Source organism: Xiphias gladius, chromosome 11, assembly GCF_016859285.1.
Source record: "Xiphias gladius isolate SHS-SW01 ecotype Sanya breed wild chromosome 11, ASM1685928v1, whole genome shotgun sequence".
Classification (NCBI taxonomy): domain Eukaryota; kingdom Metazoa; phylum Chordata; class Actinopteri; order Istiophoriformes; family Xiphiidae; genus Xiphias; species Xiphias gladius.
Window position 1 is genome coordinate 12,294,810 of NC_053410.1, and position 20,356 is coordinate 12,315,165.

General features: G+C 41.4%; 1 protein-coding gene across 1 annotated transcript in view; it reads right to left on the minus strand.

Moving 5' to 3' along the window:
* Positions 1–19,449, minus strand: part of pcsk2 (proprotein convertase subtilisin/kexin type 2) — a 28,986-nt gene extending 9,537 nt beyond the window's left edge. Inside the window, exons 1-8 of the mRNA XM_040138481.1 lie at positions 19,267–19,449; positions 17,256–17,360; positions 12,945–13,058; positions 12,380–12,488; positions 11,191–11,228; positions 4,131–4,207; positions 3,026–3,114; positions 2,259–2,434 (exon numbers count right to left, since the gene is read on the minus strand). Coding sequence (XP_039994415.1) covers positions 2,259–2,434; positions 3,026–3,114; positions 4,131–4,207; positions 11,191–11,228; positions 12,380–12,488; positions 12,945–13,058; positions 17,256–17,360; positions 19,267–19,449 — 891 coding nt within the window. The remainder of the gene's footprint in view (positions 1–2,258; positions 2,435–3,025; positions 3,115–4,130; positions 4,208–11,190; positions 11,229–12,379; positions 12,489–12,944; positions 13,059–17,255; positions 17,361–19,266) is intronic.
* Positions 19,450–20,356: the final 907 nt, after the last annotated feature.

The following is a 20,356-nucleotide window of genomic DNA, read 5'->3' on the forward strand; positions in this document are numbered from 1 at the left end:
GCACCTGGAATAAGAGTCGAAACGGTGATGGTTTTTCTTTGGTCCTGCTTTGTGGAACAAACTGCCTGATGACCTGAGATCTACTACAACTAGGTTCACATTCAAAAGTACATTGTCTTTGCTCAGGTTTATGATGAGTTACTGTGTTTATGTGCATCTGCGTGTGTCTGTGTTGGAGGGTTTGTGGGGTGGATGCAGGGTGTGTTGCCTGTCAGAGGGTGGGTGTTTAATTTGTGTTTTATTTTGTTATAAATAACAATACATGGCTTCTGTCTGATCTTTAATAATAATGATATTGGTTATACCAACGATTGGTATCACATCAAATTAGAAATTAGCAATGCAAAAATGAAAGAAGTTGACGGATAAGCGGAAGGATCAAAGTACATTTAAAGAAGACATGATACTGTTTCTGCTTTTAGTTACAGCAAGCAAACAGGCATTACAGTGGTCAAGACACGAAAAAATGAAAGAATTCTTTGTGCTTTCTGTACCTACTTTTTTTACACCCTCTGTAAATTGAATCACAGAGTAAAATGTCATCTTTGTTACTGATAGAGCGCCTTGAAACATGAAACAACTGACCGTGGCTCCACACAGAGAGCATCCTCTTCACCAAATGCTGCATCTGTTTCTACAAAAGGCCAACCGTTTCCCCACAGAACAAAGGATCAAGAGGAGGAGGAGTAGCATGTCCTTCCCTTCGCGATGCTTATTTATGTCTCTCTATTTGACTTGCAAAGAGAGGTTTGAGCATCGCTGAGCTCACCTATGAGCTTCAGGCCTTCTGCTTTCTGTCTCCTGCAGAATCCAAACAAAGTGCTTTAATTTTGCACAGCACACGGTGTCATTTATTTCCATTGTTCCTGGTGGCAATTTGCAAAACCACACAGCTATGTTTAAGATGCAGACTTAAATCCACTTGGTCTGCACTTCACAATTTTAAATGTTTCCCCTGTTGCACAGTGCACATCATGGTCAGCCAACATAAGCTTATTTAATTGATCATTAGAATCTAACAGGCAGAGTGGCTGCTTGATTAGTTGTGTTTACATGATCAGAGATTACAGTCAGTTTTGCTCCTACTCAGCTACCCTGCCTGAAAGAGGGTCATTTAAGAGCAACCCACACCTGCCGGCAGACGGTGCATGATGATTAATCAAGCAAGTAATTGGCGGTGGCACTGTTAGCATGGCAACTCTGCGTGTGTGTGTGTGTGTGTGTGTGTGTGTGTGTGTGTGTGTGTGTGTGTGTGTGTGTGTGTGTGTGTGTGTGTGTGTGTGTGTGTGTGTGTGTGTGTGTGTGTCGAAGAAGACTTCCCTTCAACCAGAAGGCCTACATTTAAGCCCCCGTTGGGAGGCTTTGGAGAGGTTTCACCTTGCTGAAGTGTCCTTGAGCCAGACATAGTACTGAATGCGTAATCAGCTCCAGGAGCCCTAAAACTCTACTCTGACTTTTTAGGGGGCTATGGTTAACTAATATGAAAATATTCTTGTGGAGCTCAAAGTAGTGTCACACATTAGGGATGCTATGTTGGACTGACTGCCGCTAAACTTGCTGTTTCAAGAAAGAGCACAGAGCAACATTCACAATATTTCATTAGATTTGCAGGTATTTCTTCACAAACCAAAGTATTGGAAAAGGAAATTTAGACATGATGGTGGCGCTAGATGAAAATTCAGGGTATCACCAAAGTTATTCCAATTTGTCCCGAGGCAGAGATTAATAAGTGTTCCAAATTTCATATCAATCCATCACATCGTTATTGACACGTTTCGCTCAAAACCACAAATATGAACTTGATGGTGACACTACAGCAAAGGTCAGTGGGTCACCAAAGTCATTAGGATTCATCTTCTTGGGACCATGAATGTATGTATTGTGTACGTATGTATGTATCAGACGGTAATCCATCCAGTGGTTATTGAGAGATTTCAGTCTGTTCTAAAATGGTGAACCGACCGACCGACATTCTATCCTTTCCACACCCCCATCCAAAGACAATAGTTAGAAGAAGCCAGAAACCACGGGACAGCCCATCCCACTCATAGCTCTCAACCGGCCACATTACATATGCTTGAAGAGACAATAGTGGATGGAATATAAGGCCTAATATAAACCCTCCACCCTTATGGAAGCATGTCAAGGGTGACTTTATACAGGTTGCAAGGATGATTTCAATTTGCACCAGTGACTTTCTGGCACACATTCTAATTATTATGAAACCCCTCAGCCCAGCAGGTATGATGAACCCTTACCTTGTTGACCCCGTCAGCCATAGCCTGCAGCGTGAGCTCTCGGGGTCCATCCACTGTCTTGCCATCATCGGTGGGTCCCCAGCTTGCGCTGTAGATATCAATAACCTGGGGCATGTGGCTGATGGATGATGCCTCAATTATGTCAGTCATAAAGGGTTGGTCCAGCATCCTGATACCTGACACAGCAACATCTCCACATGAATCTGACATTCAAATTCTGAATAATATTGGTTTTTCTGTATTGGTATTGCCGCTGGAACACAGTGTAGTCTAGGTAGCTATTAATGGGGGAATTATAAAACCCCTTTCAGCTGGTCAAGACAGTACAATTACCACATATTTATAGCATCCAAACCCTTAGCAATGGCAAAAGGTGATGTCGGCTTCGCAGCAGCACAAGAATCAAGTAGTCAATACTTATTTTCTTATTTCTACTGTGTTACTCCCGGAGCAAATTTCAAGAAAAAAATCAATATGAAACAGAAACGTGGAGCTGTCTGGATTAACGGTGTTGTCCTGTTGATATGTGGACTCTAGCTGACCTCTGCTGTAATTCGCAGTAATTCTATGAGTACATACCAAACAATAGAGCACAGTTACGTATATTATATACATGGTGCGTACAGTATTTCCCCTCAGAGTGAATCACCCTCATCATACCTTTGATCCTTTCATCATACCATTATCAGAACTGTTGTTTGCTATCATCACTGCCTGCTCATTGTTATTCCCCTCACTGCCCAATCTGCAGCTTTAATATGACACACCTGCCACCTTCGAGTTGTAGGCGACTCCCACACCGCAGATGTTGTTGTTGGCTGCCGCAGACACCTCTCCAGCACATCGTGTGCCATGACTGGTGACAGCAAAACGCAGAGAATATGCTTAGGAGGATTTGAAGGATTTTATATTAATTTACAAAGGATATACCATGGGTTAGGTCTGAGATAAGATTTCACAGGTTAGATGCAACCCCTGTTTTTGTTGACTTTGCCTGACTAGAAGGAGGAAATTATTAATAGAAAATGTTTAGCATTTTTTGTAACCATGAATCAATTAAAATTAGTATAAACACTCTGTAATTCTGTGACCTGAAGAACATTGGCTCATGTAAATCCACTAAGATTTAACTATTAGTTTTTCCATTATTCATCTGAGTCCGTCTGAATATGTTTGCACATATCAGAGTTTTGTGTGCACCATGTGACTTGTGTCTATCTCTCCATTATTCTGCTCCCCACAGGGACACTGCAGAGAGTCAACCCCTCTCTCCCAGCATGCTTTGCTACAGACAGGCAGCTATTTATAACAACCAGCTGATTAGCCAGCGAGTTGTGCCCGACAGTCAGCAACTGCTAGACTGGCCAACCCAAATACTCCCTTCTCACTCCCACACACAGATGCTCACACACGCTAATAAATTTGAGTAGATGAAGGCACGGTGGAGGGGGAGAGGTGGAGAAAGAATATATTTCTCTTTGTTCCTCTCCTTGACATGTGTTGTAGTGCCAGTGGATCACCCAGTGTGACTGGGAGATTGGAGGCAGATAAGGCATTATCAGACAGCAGGTCACCACTGTGAACACTGAAACTCTAAGAAAAGACAAGACTGGTGTTAGTCCTCCTCTATCTACCTTGTCTCTTCCAAGTGAGCAGGTAAAAATAGGCATTATGTTTTCTATTGTGTTGTGTTGGACAACGGCTCTGTTTATGCTGCACAATTGTGTCTTAATGGAACTATGCAGGGAGAAAATCAATAGTAGGAAAGCATCCAGACTCCAGAGAGACCACACGCATGTGCAAAGTGTGTGTATAAGTGTGTGTGTGTGTGTGCGTGTGTGTATAAACAGGGGTCGGCTGGGTGAGCTTTACCTGTTGAACCAGTCGTCTGTGTAGCGTGGAAATGGGAACGGGTCATTGCTGCTGAAGTCATAGCTGGCATCGGCATTCTGCAAGCACCAAATGGATGCATTTACAAAAACAACAACACCGAGGCAGAAAAACAAAGGGAGAGAAGGCAGAGAGGAGCATTTCATAATGAAGTGCTGACCTTATCACTGACTGCTCTGTCATCTGGATGCACCAGTTGGGAGTAGCTAAATTTCCCCCTGTAACACCACAATTTGTGGTTTGTACACTTCAGTTTTTGTACAACTTTTAGAGGTGGTTCTCTTACTGCCGGCTGTGCCTTCATATGTACTGCACAGACATAAGAGTGGTATCGACCACCTCCGATAACGTCAAGCTAGAAGGCAAAGAAGGGTATTTTCCAAAATGTTGAACTGTTACTTTATATATATATACAACTGGCCTCTGATAAACGGAGGCTGCAATGTTGTTGTTGAATGTTTTTGTTGAAACTGTTTCAGCCAGGTTGACAAAAACAATCTCCGCACAAGATCCACTCAGTAGCTGTTCAGTTGTTTACACAATCTGCACCAGAAGATCGGTTGAAGTGTTGATTCAAACTACTGGTCATTTTAGGCTGTGTGGAGTGCGAACTTGCTGTGCAAGATATCCCACCACATGTATTTCTAAGCCCAAAAATGTTTATTATGTCTTCCGCTCACTTTTTTGGCACCTCACTAGTCCCGCACAATTCATCATAGAAACTCCATTCAAACGTCAAAATGTGCGGGAGATGATATAAAATATTCAACGTTTTGTCAACAAATTTTCCAATAGAAATGAATGGACAGTATGTTCGGAGGCTAGAGAGGGTGACTTCACAACCGGAAAGGGAGAAGGTGTTAAACCGCTCTGAAAAATTTCTGTTTAACTCATCCTCACGTCCACAAATTTCATTCTTCACAACATCATTTTTTGCCAGAATGTAGGCCCATTTGTCCTCTTTCACACGATGCAACTATCTAAGGAAACAGACTTACATATTTTGCTCCATTAGCACCATCCAGCATCCCAGTAGACTCCAATACAAATTAAGAACTGGATTTTCAGAGAAAGGCAGCAACGACCCTTTTTAACTCGCTCCATTTTCCACAATTTAACACCAAAAACAAATAATTGACATCACTATATTCAGCAGAGTCTCCAGTCTCTCAGAATATAAAAATCTAGGCAGTGGGAGTTACGGCCTTTGACCAGTGAGCCTGAGTTCGAGAGGTGCTGAATCCGTGTTTCACTCAGTAGCAACTAAGCACTTGAAATCACCATGGCAACCTCCGAGCGCAGTTGGGCACAAACAGCTGATTCAGATCAGTTGATCAGATACTAACTCTCTGATGTCTGTGGTGTTTGTCAAACACTTGACTGACGTTTCTTTCCAAGTCCTTTCATACATACACTTTCCACACTACATACAAGACGGATGGACTTGGTCACATTTCAAAAGTTTTCACCGGAAATATGTGTCAGCAGAGCATTAGGCGGGGCTCGTTTGGCCGGGACCAGACAGAAAACGCAGTTTTAGCATCAGCTTCTCTAGGCGCCGGCAATCCCAATGTCATTTCTTTAGCATTTTCTAGTTCATATTTGGTCTACCCCTTAAAAACCCAAAAATTTTAAACATCTCATAGAATAACAACATTTAATTCAACAGCACCACAAACTAAAGCCTCCAAAATGACCATTAAAGTTAAAACTACTTCCCTGCAAAAGTTTCACCAAAAACTCAATATTATAACCTTCATGAACATAAGACTTATTCCAGGGCTGTTGTATTAGAATGCATTAGTTTTATCTAGAGGTACCTCATAAACCATCAGCTGAATATACACATGAACAGTGATCTGATTGCAGTGATATAATACTTAACTACAAATCTTTACTCTGTGGTGATACTGGAGTAATGTGTGGTCAGAACGGGGATTTCAAGCAAAGAAAATAATGGCCCATACACTGCCAGCATTTAATTCCATATGGCCAAAAGTAATAGGATCAGAGAGAAAAAAGGGAAAAGGGAAGAAGGACAGACAGAGAAACATTAATGCAGTCAACATAATTATCAGTAATTATCAGAATAGCCATGTCTGGAGGACACGCACACGCGCGCACACACACACACACACACACACAGATACATGCAGACCTATGACAGACACACACACACAAAGAAATATTTAACAGAAATCCTTGGGTAAGTCTCGTACCTATTGCTCTTTCGGTAACACACTTCCAAAGCTCATTCATGGCACTGCTGTCGGCTGTAAGCTCTCCTTTACCTGTCGCTCATGTCGCTCGGAGTGAGTATCTGTTTTGCTCTTCGTAGCCAGTAACAGGTGCTTTGCGTGGTCATGACTATGGAGAAGCCACAGCCATGTTCATTAGCCATAGACCCGTGCGCATCAGATCAATCTTGTCCCTGTTCCCACGCTTGGGCCCCTACAGCCCTGCTGGCTGGCATTTAGAGGGGATGACTCAGTCAGTGACAAAAATGTAAGCCAAACGGCCAAAAGCCAACCAATGGAGAAACACTGCAATCATTAGGTTGTGGAGCAGGTAAAAAGAGGACAGTAGAAATGCTTACAGGGACTGGGCTTGCGTGATACTGTGGCCACAGAGAGAAATTCATAGCTCTAGAATTATTTAAGGAGATGTGGCGATAAATAGAAGGGTAAATGCCATCTAAAATATTTTTCTCATGATTACTCCCTTTCTTTCCTCTTCTCTCCTTGTCTTTTTTCTCTCTGCAAGACACATAGGTGTCAAAGAAACACACACAAAAAAAAAAATCAAAACATTTTTCACGGGTGGCACAATTCTAGTGTAACTGGTTAAACGTGTGGAAAGTCTACGAATTGGCTTGAATATGTTATTATTATTCAGAGCAGAACATTTGTGATGAGAGAACACACCACTACCAAACAGATTTTTTGCTCACGTCAGGAGCTGGAGTATGTTTTTGTCCTTTTTCATTAAATGACAGTGAAAAGTGCTGAACCTCAGTAATAAATGACAGAGAGACATGTCCATGAATTACTGGCTGTGCTTCCCAAGCTCATATCTTCTGCTATAAATCAGACTCTGCTCTTCCTCTGGTGTCCTGTGAGCAACCAGGGTCGGAATAATGGATTGTGCCCAGCATCAGCCACCTCACCTTTCCCCAGCAACCCTCGACTCTTCAGCTTCCTCGGAGCAAAATGGTACTTGAAAGAGCAGTGACTCAAAGTCGCAGTAGCGGAAGCCGGCAACGATGACTTTGAGGGTGACGTCATGCGCTTGACGGTAGATGATAAAGTAAAATAAAGCTTATCACAGTGTCGAAAAGCAACTAAGTGCATGTACTAAACTATTGTACTTAAGTACAATTTTGAGGTAATTGTACCTCCATATTTCCATTTTTTCTGATTCTTTATACTTCTACCTCACCACATTTCATAGGGAAATGTTGTATTTTTACTCCGCTACAGTTACTTTTAAGATTTAGACTTTACATTAAAAATAAAAAAATATGATAAGCTTGGGCAATAAAATGCAATGTTAAAAATTAAACCAGTGGCTACATAAAAGCAGTGTCTAGTGTCTCCTTGTCACATTTCAGATGTCTATGAGTTGTTAGCAGTTCCAGCACGGAGAGATTTCCCTTTTTAACTTCTCAGACGGTTTCCTTTAATTAACTTTCGACGGCCCAAAGAAGGCAAAATCTTCCCTAGCCCATTAATCATCTCACTACCCCTAAGAAAACCAGCCCCACCTCGACCGGCTAAAACAGTAAACAGTATATCAGTCTTGAGGGCCATTGATCTACAGAATGAATACTTTAATTTGAGATATTTTAGGTTAATTTTGCTTATAATAAATAATTACTTTTACTTTACAAGTATTTTGAACAAAGGACTTTTACTTGTAGTGGAGTATTTCTACATTGTTGTACTGATAGTGTCACTTAAGTCCACCACTAAAAGGCAGTTATTTTAAATCCAGTGTGAAGTCTGTCATTGCCCTTAATGTTCTGGATGTGTTTTATTCCTGAGTTAATACTAAATGTTGATGAGGACTAAGCACAGACAAAACATCCTCACGTATCTCTCTCCCTGCCATTCATCATGTTTGCATTTCTATTTGTCCATTTGGTGCTGATAACCTAATCTATAATCTAGGAGATCTGATGCAGGATTTCTGAATAATGCGACCTTCCTTGAAGGTCCTGTTCAAGATGCTTTAAAGTAAAAGTACAGGACAGGCACTACATCACAAGGTCCGAGACAACTTTAAAGAGATTACAGGGAAGATGTATACTGTCTTTCCATAGTTCTACTATTCAGAAAAAAAATGTTTGTGAACATTGCTTTAAGGCATTTCTGTCAAAGGGTGCGACAAGCACCCAACGATATACTGTAAATCTCTTAGAATCTCTTCAAGGTGTTTTTATAGACCCCTTTCTCTCTTTTACTCCCTCTCTCCATCTCTAATACAAATTCAAACAAAGCCAACATATGACATAAACTTCACAGACTTCAGGAGGGGAGTTACACTTGTAACAACATATTCCTCAGAAGGAACATAAAACCCAATAATACACCTCTGCCCCTTTCACACAATTCTCTCTGAGACAGAAGAGAGGAAAAAAAAACATCCACTGATCAATGCTGCCGTTACTTAGAAACCCTTCAAATACTGAAGCAGCCAATCACAATACCAGTATTGATCAAGTGCTGGCAAGCACGGAGACAAAAGGAGTACCTGCGCACTCACAGCTCCTATGCAGGAATCAGGTACTGTAAAACTATTACTTGTCATTATTATTATTATTATTATTATTAATAACATAATTGTCTTATAAAGGCAATTAGATTTTTTCTTCTCTTGTCTAAACATCTGTGATATTTACCACTACCACCATCTGATTATTAAATACTGTGATCTGTTAAAGGAAAGGAAGATAAGCAATACATTATGTCTGCTATTGTATCACTTAGTAGTGTAATACTAGAATCTGTATAGATGTATTTATTTTGGCAAATATCATTCATACTACCATAACTATTGGCATTTGCAGATAAATGTACCATGAAATTGAACTACCAAGTTAGAAATTTCTCATCTCAGGACACACACAATCTCACAATTAATTCACCATATCAAAATGTATCTTATGAGCTGTTACAGTATTATCATCACACCAAATGGGAAATGTTGAAAAACAAGAAGCACATGATCCAACGCCCTCGCATAAACCAACATTTGGTTGTGCAAAGCAGACACACATACACATGCAAAGATCCACAACCACACAACCATTTCAAATCCAACTGAAATATGTGATGATCCCAAAAAATGACCTTTTTTTCTATTTTTTATGTTTTTATTCAGCCGACAGTAGGGGGTCTTCGTTGGCCTGCGAAACACCATGACGACGGTAAGAAAACAGGATTACATACACAGTGGCTCTCTCACTCTCTCTCGCACGTGCTGTCAGTCACACCAACACACACTTTAGATCTATGCACAGCATGATCCATCCATCCGGTGGAGCGTGGTCCTGCATCAACCGAGCAGAGATTTATTTTCGGGCCAAGGCTCATCTCCGTTCACAGGCAAGAGGCATGCAAACACTGGCAAACATGCTGGTAAGTGTACATATACATGCAGAGAGAAAAGACGGAAGGAAAAAACACACTTATGGAATCCCCATTTAAACCATGCACACGGTGTGCACATGAAGCTGAGGCGGAGAAGCAAAACAAAGGGCGCACTGTTCCGCGATCATCTTTATTATCTCTTTGCAACAACATATGAACAAATAGGTGAGATAAGTATGCACATTGCTGGCACTTCTTAATAAAATTATTGTTAAAAAAGCATGGACATCAGGTTTTGTTTGTTTGTTTTTTGTCGCAGCCAACAAGGCACCATGACTCACACGTTCGCAACACCTCCGTTTCTGTGAGAGAAGGTTAGCATTTGCACAGCCCTGGATTCAACAGCGGCACAATGCAGTCCCAATGACGACACTGCAAACTTTATAGTCAAATCAAACTAAGCCTTCTGCATTTCCTTGTTTCATTCAGCAATCTTCCTTGTCCTTTAAGGTTTTATCAGTATTCTGGAGATAGAGCATCACATTATGCAGCGCCAACCACCCTGGCATTATCTCTGCTTGTGACAGATCGGCCTGCCATTGTGCCTGCCACAGTGCAGTGTGCATTAACATTAAACAGCTAGGCTGGCCGTCTGCCTGTTTCTCCGTCCTCCAGGAGTACAAGGAGACTCGGCAGCCATAAAAGGCAAAAAAGCACCTGTCACTGCCAATTAGGGCCGGGCGAAATGGACCAAAAATACTATCTCGGTATTTTTAGGCCGAATGGCGATATACAATATATGTCTTGGTATTTTCTACAAAGTGGGTTAAATGTTCAGTCGTAAGTCAAAGCCATATGTAAGATGTCAGAAGCAATTTTATTAAAACAGACAGCAATCAAAAAGATGAAAAGACAGGGTTTCCCTCCCTGTTTGAAAATATACAGCATATATATGAAAAGTTATATAAAATAAACAGCCTATATTAAATAAAAATAGGCCTATCTCTGAGAATGCTCCTTTGGTGTTTTTCAACAAAATCTCCGATAATTGGAGCATCGTTTTTCTTTTTACCACCCAGGTCTTCTTCCGCAGTGTGTCTGTCTGGGCCCTCGATGTTGCAGGAGAACCTGCGAGCGAGTGGGGTCGGGTTTGCGCGCAGACGTAGACGGAGAGTGTGGGGCGGGTTTGCGTGGAGAGTGTCGGGCTTTATGGAAGATACTAGATATGTGATGCAACATCAAACTATATCGATATAAACGGTATTGTCTTATCCTATATCTCATTTGAAAATACAGTATATCTGAAAAGTCCATATACCGCTCAGCCCTTCTGTCGATGGCACACCACGTGAGGCCCATGAAATCCACCACCTGAACCCATGCTCCACTTATTAACAGCACTTCAAAGAAATGAAGGAAAGTATGAAATTCAGAAACACTGAGGTACTCACATAATTTGATGCCAGGTCTGGATGAAGATAATCGATGCCTGAAATTAATTTTGACATTAATCAGTGATTAAGCATGAGAGCATAGCGCAACCTCAAGTGTCTTACTGCTATTACACCACAGTTTCATATTTATTTAGTTTTGTCTTAATTTAATTCTGACAAAAACAAGCAAATACAGTAAAAACGGATATGGAATAGAGCTAAAACGATCAGTCGATTAATGAACTGATTGGAGGAAAATTAATCGCCAGGAATCATTTAAGTTGATTATCAACATTTTTTTGTTCCAGCTTCTCAAATGTGATGAGTTTCAGTGTCTTTTCTGGTTATATTATAAAATGAGCACCTTTGGGTTTTAAACTGGAAATTCTTTGGGTTAGGCTATATCTTATGTCATAGGTGAATGAAGTTGCATTAAGAAAAAAAAAGTCAAACTTGCCATCATGTGTTTTATTTTTTAGGATTATTTTACTTATTTACTTTACTATAATATTTCAATATTTTAATCTATTTACACACTGTTATTCCTACAATATATTGCCAATACCTTTCCTGCCACTGGTTGCGGCTGTGAACATTTCAGCTACCTGCAACAAGTTTACCCTTTTTACAATATCAGTCAAGATAGTAAATAGACAAAGGCCTCGCATTCACATTTGTGTCACATCTGGTTGCTGCTCTTTGACATTTTTCCAGCGATACCGTGATACACTAATTCTTAAAAGTTGGCAAAGCCTGCATTGAAAAAAAAAAACATTTTTATTAAATCCATATTTGGTGGTTTTAAGAATTAAATGCTTCTTTGTGAGTTGAGAAAATTCTACAACTTCATAAACCTAAAAAATGGAAATGTTGGAAAAGAATGGACATTTTAGACATTTTGGAAATGCATGGTTTTCATTATAGTTTTTGGAAAGGTTTGTCTTATAATACATCACAATTTGATCTAGTGAGTCACCCTAAACAGAGATGGACAGATCAGTCTGAACCAGTACATATTCTTTATAACAAATTCAAAAAATCATTAGCCACAAATTCTGGAAAGAAATCTTTTTTTAGTCATCACGTTATTGTTAATTAAACAGATGTGAGCAAAGTTAATTTAATTAGTATAATGGTTATATGCAGGTATAATTGAATGATTTCAGACAGCGCTCCAGGGAACGAAACAACAGCACTTTATACTCACCATCGTCCATGATTGCGATGGTAACTCCTTTGCCCGTGTAGCCCAGTTGCCAAGCTTCAGCCACATTAAGATCCAGCCCAGGGGTCCCGTCTGCCTGGCCCGTGTTTATCTAATCACTCAGACAATATGGAGAACATCCATGACTCATGGCACCCAGGTGAGCCACCTTTGGGAAATTAGTCAGCATGGAGTGTGAGTGTGGGAAGGGGAGGCTAAGGATAAGGACCTCTCGGGGGCGGGAGAGTGAAGGTGAGAGGAAGGATAAGTAAATGTCAGCGATACGACACATTCATCTGACACGGCAGATGAATGACAGCAAGCTTGCTGTGGCATAAAAGTCACGCTTGCCGGTTAGGGTAAACAAGAGGGGAGGAAACTAGGCGGCGTGAATGCAGCGATGAGATGGCACAGACAGTATTGGCCAGGCTAATTAAAGAATGAATAACAACATTGATTCAGAAAGTACTGAGGAATATGCCCGGGCTCTGAGTAATTACGGTGGAAGAATGTGGGCTATTGCTAAAGGTCAGGCGGCATGCAGACAGCTGCTTGGCTGATTACTCACCAGATACCACTGTTTGGTGAATAGAGGGTCACTCATGTTGACTTCAATGTCATTGATATTTCTGTAGCCTCGCTTCTGACGACTAAAACCCTCTTGCTCAAAGACATTCTTCACCTGGGGGGGACCAAGAGAAATACCAGATCGTGATCAAGTCAAGAATGATCTCACAAAACGTTTATAAAAGGATCATACAAAGCGCAAAATGAAACCCCGGTGCACAATAGTGCCTGTGCTGGAACACGTGAGTAAAACTAGAAACGGGGTTTCTTATGATGGGTGAGATGTAGGCACGTGCCCCAAATCAGAGGGACTGCAGGTGGAGCCAAGTCCTCCAAACTCACCTGCTTCACAAATGATGGAGATTTCTTTCGTCTCAGTGCATTTTCAACAGAGAGCCAGAGCAATTACACTCACAAAGACGCTTGTGCTTCTTTGAATCATCAAAGACACATAGGCGGACCAACAGCTGAATGCTTACTGAAAGCTGCCACAATACCATCATCAAGCACTAGAAGATAACGTAGGACAGAGAGCATGTCTTAGATGGAATTTAGGTGCTTGATTAGGTGGGGGATGTCAGCAAAATTACTGGGTGTCTTTGAGAATGACGATTATTTTGCATTTCTGCTACATTTGGAGATTACACCCCCCATATTCCACTGCCTTCAGCAGACGTCAGTAGATGTGAGGTCGACAGTAATCAACGGCAGCCCATCAATTCAGCCGTTCTAATTTGAAATCGCATTCCATCCCCCTGTGAGCTTTCAGTGTATTTCATCAAATAGCCACCCTCACGCGCTTGAAAGAACTGAGGAGGTGAAGGAGAGGTAAAGGAAGGGCAAGTCATTTACTATATTACAGTCTGGCAATGGCTAACCCGAGCCTGAAGTGAAGCTCTCAATTTGAATTTTATTACCAAGAATCTGCTTGTCCCCAAAGTCTCAAGGACAATGATTTCATTTGAAGGTTTAGGTCCTTTTCTCTCTCTGTCTTTTTATGTGTGTTTGTGCGTGTAGGTGTATTAGAAAGGCTTGAAACTGGACCAAATTTTTTTAAATAAAATTGTCAACACTGCGAATAAATCTATACGTTAGACACCTCATTGACAAAAATCCCTTTAATTCAATTTTTATACCTGAATTAATTATCCTAATATAAAAGAATCTAATGTCTTCTTCGCTGTCCCAAAGCTGAATTTTGTAAAAGGCTTCCCGTGCTTAAATGTTCCTCTTGTGCTTACCCTTAGCAAATTCACTCTAGTGTGATTGAGAGAAACAGGCATTGTCCGGTGTGTTTACCACCACAGATAAGAGAGCAGAGCAGCACTTAAGATGGCCTTTTAAAATGGCCAAAGCCTATTTATCCACATCTTTCTTTTATGGCATACTCTAAGCAATCAGAAGGCACACAAAGAGTAAATTAACACATCAGAAAGTCCTTTAAATGAAAAGTCAGTCCTGAAAAAAATAAAACTACATTTGCACTTGTATCTTCTGTCTTGGAGGATTTTGAAATGGTTTCACAATTATTTTACTAATGTTTTCTTTTTCTTTTTGAATTAGTCACATCATCGCATCATTTAATTCACATTCAGTGAAGAACTGCCAGCACTTTCTACATTATCCCCTCATTTCCCCCCTGCTCTCCATCCATCATCAGTTTATTCCATCACTTGGCAGGAGAGCTGGTATTTCCCTGGAGACAGCATGTCATACTGCCCACTCACAACATCACACAGTGCCCATGCACTACCATCACTTTCTGCCTTTGCCCACTGCCCGCTCACAACTCACAACGCTTCAGTTCACTTCAAATCAAAGAGCTGTGCTGCCTCGCTCCTTTCTCCTCATCCTCATTTCCCTCCTGACTTTCCCAGGCATGTGTCTTTCAGGGTCAAAGGATGCTGCACATTCACAAAGATTTATTCAGTTTTCTATTTTCCACCTTTGTTTGTTCACTCCCACTCCCTAGCATGCCTCAAAGAGATTTTAAAGGCATTTATCTCATGTGAAAAAATACGGGAGGAAGGAACTGTTGATGGATGGATCGATGGATGGATAGGGCGAAGGCACGGATGTGTGGATAAAGAGATGTTTCTTTTGCAATAAATGTAGGACTTCAGATGTAAAAGGACAAGAGAGGACGAGAGCAAAAAAAAAAAAAAAAATGGAGAAAGATGCAGAGGAGAGACACAAGGAAAAGATAGTGGGTGAGTAAGAAGTGGGTCAACATGCTCCACTAATAGAGTCCAACAGAGAACAGGGCTCCTGGGACACTAAGAAATCCATCCAATACAAGCTACAACACATTTGGAGCTGCTACTCAATTAGACATGTTTTAGGTGTGTTAAATGAGTGTGTAATGAATTGTATTAAAGAATAATTCAAAAAATCATTTAATAGACTACTGTATAGTTTAAAATACTATTATGGGTTTTTTTTCGCATATTTTTATTCATAAATGTTTGACTGCAGCACACTAAACTCCTTTCTTTTTGACAGAACTGCCGGGGTAAAACTGAGATACACAAGATGGGGGGGGGGGGCTTCAGTATGATAAACAGGCTACATTAAAGCAGACTAGCTGACCTCATCTATTCCAGAGATGCACAGAAATCAATAACTGCAGTGTCGCATATGAGCATGTCAAGCATCTGGAATGTAGACCTGCCCGTGTCCATGCTGTCTCACTTCCATTAGCTGTATTAGCCCGGTGGAGTGGCTCGCATTTATTTTCATTAGCACCTCTCACAACCTCAATTAGAGAGGTCAGTTGATTGTCTGCAGTGAGACCTCCACTTTCACTGCCCCAAACGCTAAACACAGAGAGCTTTTATTTAGATAAGACACGGCACATCTTTCCCCTCTGTTTTACGAAGTAGAGCTGAAACAGCTTGTCAGTTTAATTCAAGTGGATCGACAGTCTACAACTATTTTGATAATCAGTGGATCGTTTAAGTAATTGTTCAAGCAGAAATGACAAACATTTACTGGTGCCAGCTTCTCAAATAGGAGAATCTGCAGCTTTTCCTTGTCTTACATACTGTAAACTGAATATCGTTGGGCTCTGGAATGTTGGTGAGAAATAACAAACCAATCGTCACTATGAGCTCTGGGAAATTGTGATGGACATTTTGTTTTCTATTTTCTGACCTTGTACAGGACAAATGATTTATGATTAATTGGGAAACTAATCATCAGATTATTTAATAATGAAAATCATCCATAGCTGCAGATCTATCGTGAAGGTAAAGTAACCCACTGTATACAAATGTTTATCTCTCATTACCACTCATCACTCCATCCACATCCAAAAATATATACTGGAAAATATATTGTTACAGCTTTTAACTTAAATGTCATTGCAAATATAATATAATTTCTGTATGGGCTGATGCCACTTTTTAAAATAACAGATGAAAATTCCATATCAGCATATTAGAACATAAGTGGTGATTCTATGATTTACTATCATTTATAATGCAAATAGAGTACCACTGCTATGCCTGCTTTTACAACTACTACTTTATTTATGTGTCTAATCAAAATGCTTCATGTCAATATAAAAACACTGAAATTCTTAAAATACAAAAGTGGAACATAACAAATAAACACATTCAAAACAATATTTAGGATTTAAAAACCCAAACTCCAAAATCCAAAAGGCAAGTCTATAAAGGAGAGTTTTGGTGAGTGATTTAGAGCTGGATATTGAATTAGTGGCATTCCACAGGGTTCTGAGTTGCCCTCATAGCAAAAACACAGTCACTTTTTTGTTGAGACTAAACAGAAAGAAAGTCAGAAAGCACCAAGGATCTCCGATAGCGTTACTGTATGTCGACAGTGTAATAACAGTATATAGGGACTAGACAATCAATGACAGTGTTCTTCTGTCCTTGTACTCAACACATCAACTACAACTCCCTAAAATTCACATGCAGTTTTTCATGTCTCAGGGATTTTTTTTCACAAGGAGGTTCCAAAGATTTCATAACATAGACTCTCAGCCACTAAAATAGACCATCAAAGGCCTCACTGGGTGTGGAGACCACAACACAATGAGTTTTTCTCCTTCCTTTGTAGTTTCAGCTTGACTGACTTAAGAACACAGTGTACCAGTTTCTTTTTGCAAGGTGCATCTTATTGTAACGTAATAGTCCTGATCCCCCACTGTATTTTACATGGACACTGGCCTCAAAATACCCATTGTCATGCAAAGTGAAAGGGTGGCCATGCCGCTGTAGGCACATGTATGCAGGAAACACACAGTGTGCTTTTTTTTCTCAGCGTGTATCTCCACGTGTAAGCTTACCCTGCGGTCTTTCTGGAGTCGCTGTCTGCCGCGGGCGCTGCGTTTGCTCCGCCTCTTTGAACTGTCCTGAGGATAGAAGTGAAAGAGCACCTCTCCAAAGGGAAGCTGGGTGAAAAAACAAAGCAAGAGAAGGAAGATGGGTCAGGGGCAAAAGTGGAGGTGAGAACAAAAAGTGTATGAATGGCAAATCAAAATACAGCAGATCATAAATGGAGGAGAAGGACAGCAGGTCATCCTCCAGGTGGGAACAAGGGCACTGATTCCCTGGCTTTCACCGAGGGTCTATTTTAAGGCCCTAGAGAACAGTGCTAGAATCAACCATAATAAATCACAAGGGCAGGGAAATGAGATGCATCATCCAGAGCTTTCCCTCCGGCACCGCGCGCAGATTAAAGACCCCCTTATGCTTTAGTAACAGCCAGGGTACAGGTCAATCCTCAAAATAAATGCTTTCAGATGCGCCTGTCACATCTAATGTGAAAATGAAATTCTTATGGAAGATCGAGGATTATTCCCTGCTCTTTAATTCTACCGCCGTGGCCAAAAAATAGACGAAGACTCATGCGACATAAAGAGCGAAAAAGCAAACAGAAATAATGCGCTTCCCCTGAATGTTCTTTTAGCAATTAAGCTTTTTTGGATATTGGCTGATTGCAGATCACTTTCTCTCTTTTATCTGTCTTTGTGCTCACATCTGTACGTGTGTCCCGGTTCTTTGTCCCGGTCTAGTTAATTAAGCAACAACAGAATATAATTCAAACAACACAGACACTGTTTAATGATGCATATGCCATCAAGACAAATATAGCTGCCGATTGCATAACCTGGGAGGCAGAAGATGGGGGGGGGGGGGGTGTGATGATCTAGTGCCTACAAGAAAAGGAACTAGCAATCACATAACTGGTGATGCTGCAACACCACCACACAGATATCACAATATGATGGGTTACAGATTGAGTTTTTTTGAATTTTTTTTTTATTGAGGAGGTAAAAGAAAAAAAAAAAGAGAAGAAAATCCTCATTAAGAGCAGCTCAGACACCCCCTCTGTTCACCGCTACGCCTCACTGGCTGAGGCTCCAGCCAATTTAACCCACACATTTATTTTGACATGTGACAAGGCAAACACAGTGTCAGGGAAATATTTCTATTGGTCTGCCATAAATGGCTTGTTACATGCGATGCGTGTTGTGTTTGTCAAGCTCTTTAATCGGACGTATTGTCTCAGGTGAGTAAAATGCCAAGTGATAACGATAATGTGAACACACTATGTACTCCGTGTGTGAGAAACAGCTACCACCTTTAAACAAAACCAGCTGGTCAAAGTAATTCAACACAAATAAACAAGCTTGTTCTCATCCATCAATGGAATTTAATGACTAAACATACAGAGGTAAAATCTGTCAGATTCCCAAGGAGGAGGTCAAACCCAAACTTCTTGCTGTGAGAGAAACCCCTGCTGATCTAACATGTTGTTCTTTTGTTTTGTTTTTTGTTTTTTTTAAAGAGCAGCTTCCACGGATGACTCCCGGTGTCTTTTGCTTTGTAGGACACTGATATGGGATCGTTTCATTGTTTCAAAAATATTAAGGAAGTTGGCCTCGGGCATGGCTGAATCCCCATCCAATGGGCCACGAGCCAATGGGAAACCTACTTACTGGGGCCTTCGTTTTAGTGGGGATGACGTCATCGCCATTAAGAAAAAGTGTAATTAAGTCACACCAGGAGAAAAACCTTGAAAAAGCGTCCTAGTGTCTCCTCTACTGGACCGTACTTGCTGTTAAGATTATTATCTTGCTGCTCTGACTATTTCTGACAGTGAGAACGGATACCAATGTTGACAAGCAGGCTTTTATGTTTTAGTACTTAATGTGGATTTTTTTTTTTTTTTTTTTGATTTGCAATAATAAGGTTTCCTCAAAAGACAGGCAAAAAAAAAAAAGAAGAAGAGGAAGAAGAAGAGGGAGCTCATATTGCCAGCAATGCATGACGGTTTTATCCGAGTATCCATACCTTCCGGGCACTCTGGAACCCATGTTGTGTTGCAAGTTGGCGCGCCTCATCCCGAGCGTCCTCGTGCAACTGAACCAGAAGATGGTCCGTTAGGACTCCTTCTGCAGCCTGCGTCGCGAGCAGCAGCGCGTTCAGCAGCGCTATAAATCCCACGGCTGTCCCGTGTCGGGGAGTTCCGCGCATCGTGTCTGCCTTGTGTCGGTCCGCCTGCCCGTCAGCCTGCCCGTCGGAGTGAGATCGGTGTGCGGGATGCTCCTCGCCGGTGGTGGTGGTGGTGGTGGGAGGAGGAGGAGGAGGAGGAGGAAGAGGAGGAGGAGGATGTAAAAGGCGGGTCGGGTTAAAGCGTTCGCGGACGCATCTCCTCGTTGCGAGCTGATGAGACCACTGGAGGCTGTATTTCACCGAAGTGTAGCCGCGTCTGATGTGAGCCTGCGTGCTGTGGACCGAACCTGCATCCTCAGCGATCTCTCTCCCGTCCTCCTCCTCTCATCTGTAATTCATTTACCTTCCTCGCTCGGGTAGTTTCTGCGCGTGACGTTGTACCAATGGGCTCCGGCGGGTGTGTCCCGCTGTTTCCTCCCCCGGATGAGCTCGGGGACACTTTTCAGCACCTTGGATAATTCCTCCCATCATCCTCAGAGCTGATGGGGATTTTATTGATTAGCATCTGCTGCCGGCCTCACCCGAGTGAAAAACACGTTCACACAGTATCCTCAGAATTACTCGTGTGCTATATATAGTTCACGGTGACCACCGATACCTCCTTCACATTTATATTTCTATAGCATTCCTAGAGATTTATATAGCACAGTTCTACCACAGGCCAACACTAGTCAGCTTACACTTTTTTTTTTTCAAAGATTTAAAACACCGTATACCTCTACTATGAGTCTTTGTGTAGTGGAATGTAAGAGCAGTCCCACTGGGTTATAATTGGCCATTTGGATGTGAAGAGCAGGTTTCCTTAGACAGAACCCTGCAACAGCACTGCTCTTACAAAGGCTGCTCATTAAGGGACCCCAGCTCCCCTGTCTTCCTCCCGCTTCCCTGCTGCCTTTATGGTAAAAGAATGGGATACAGAGCTGCTGTG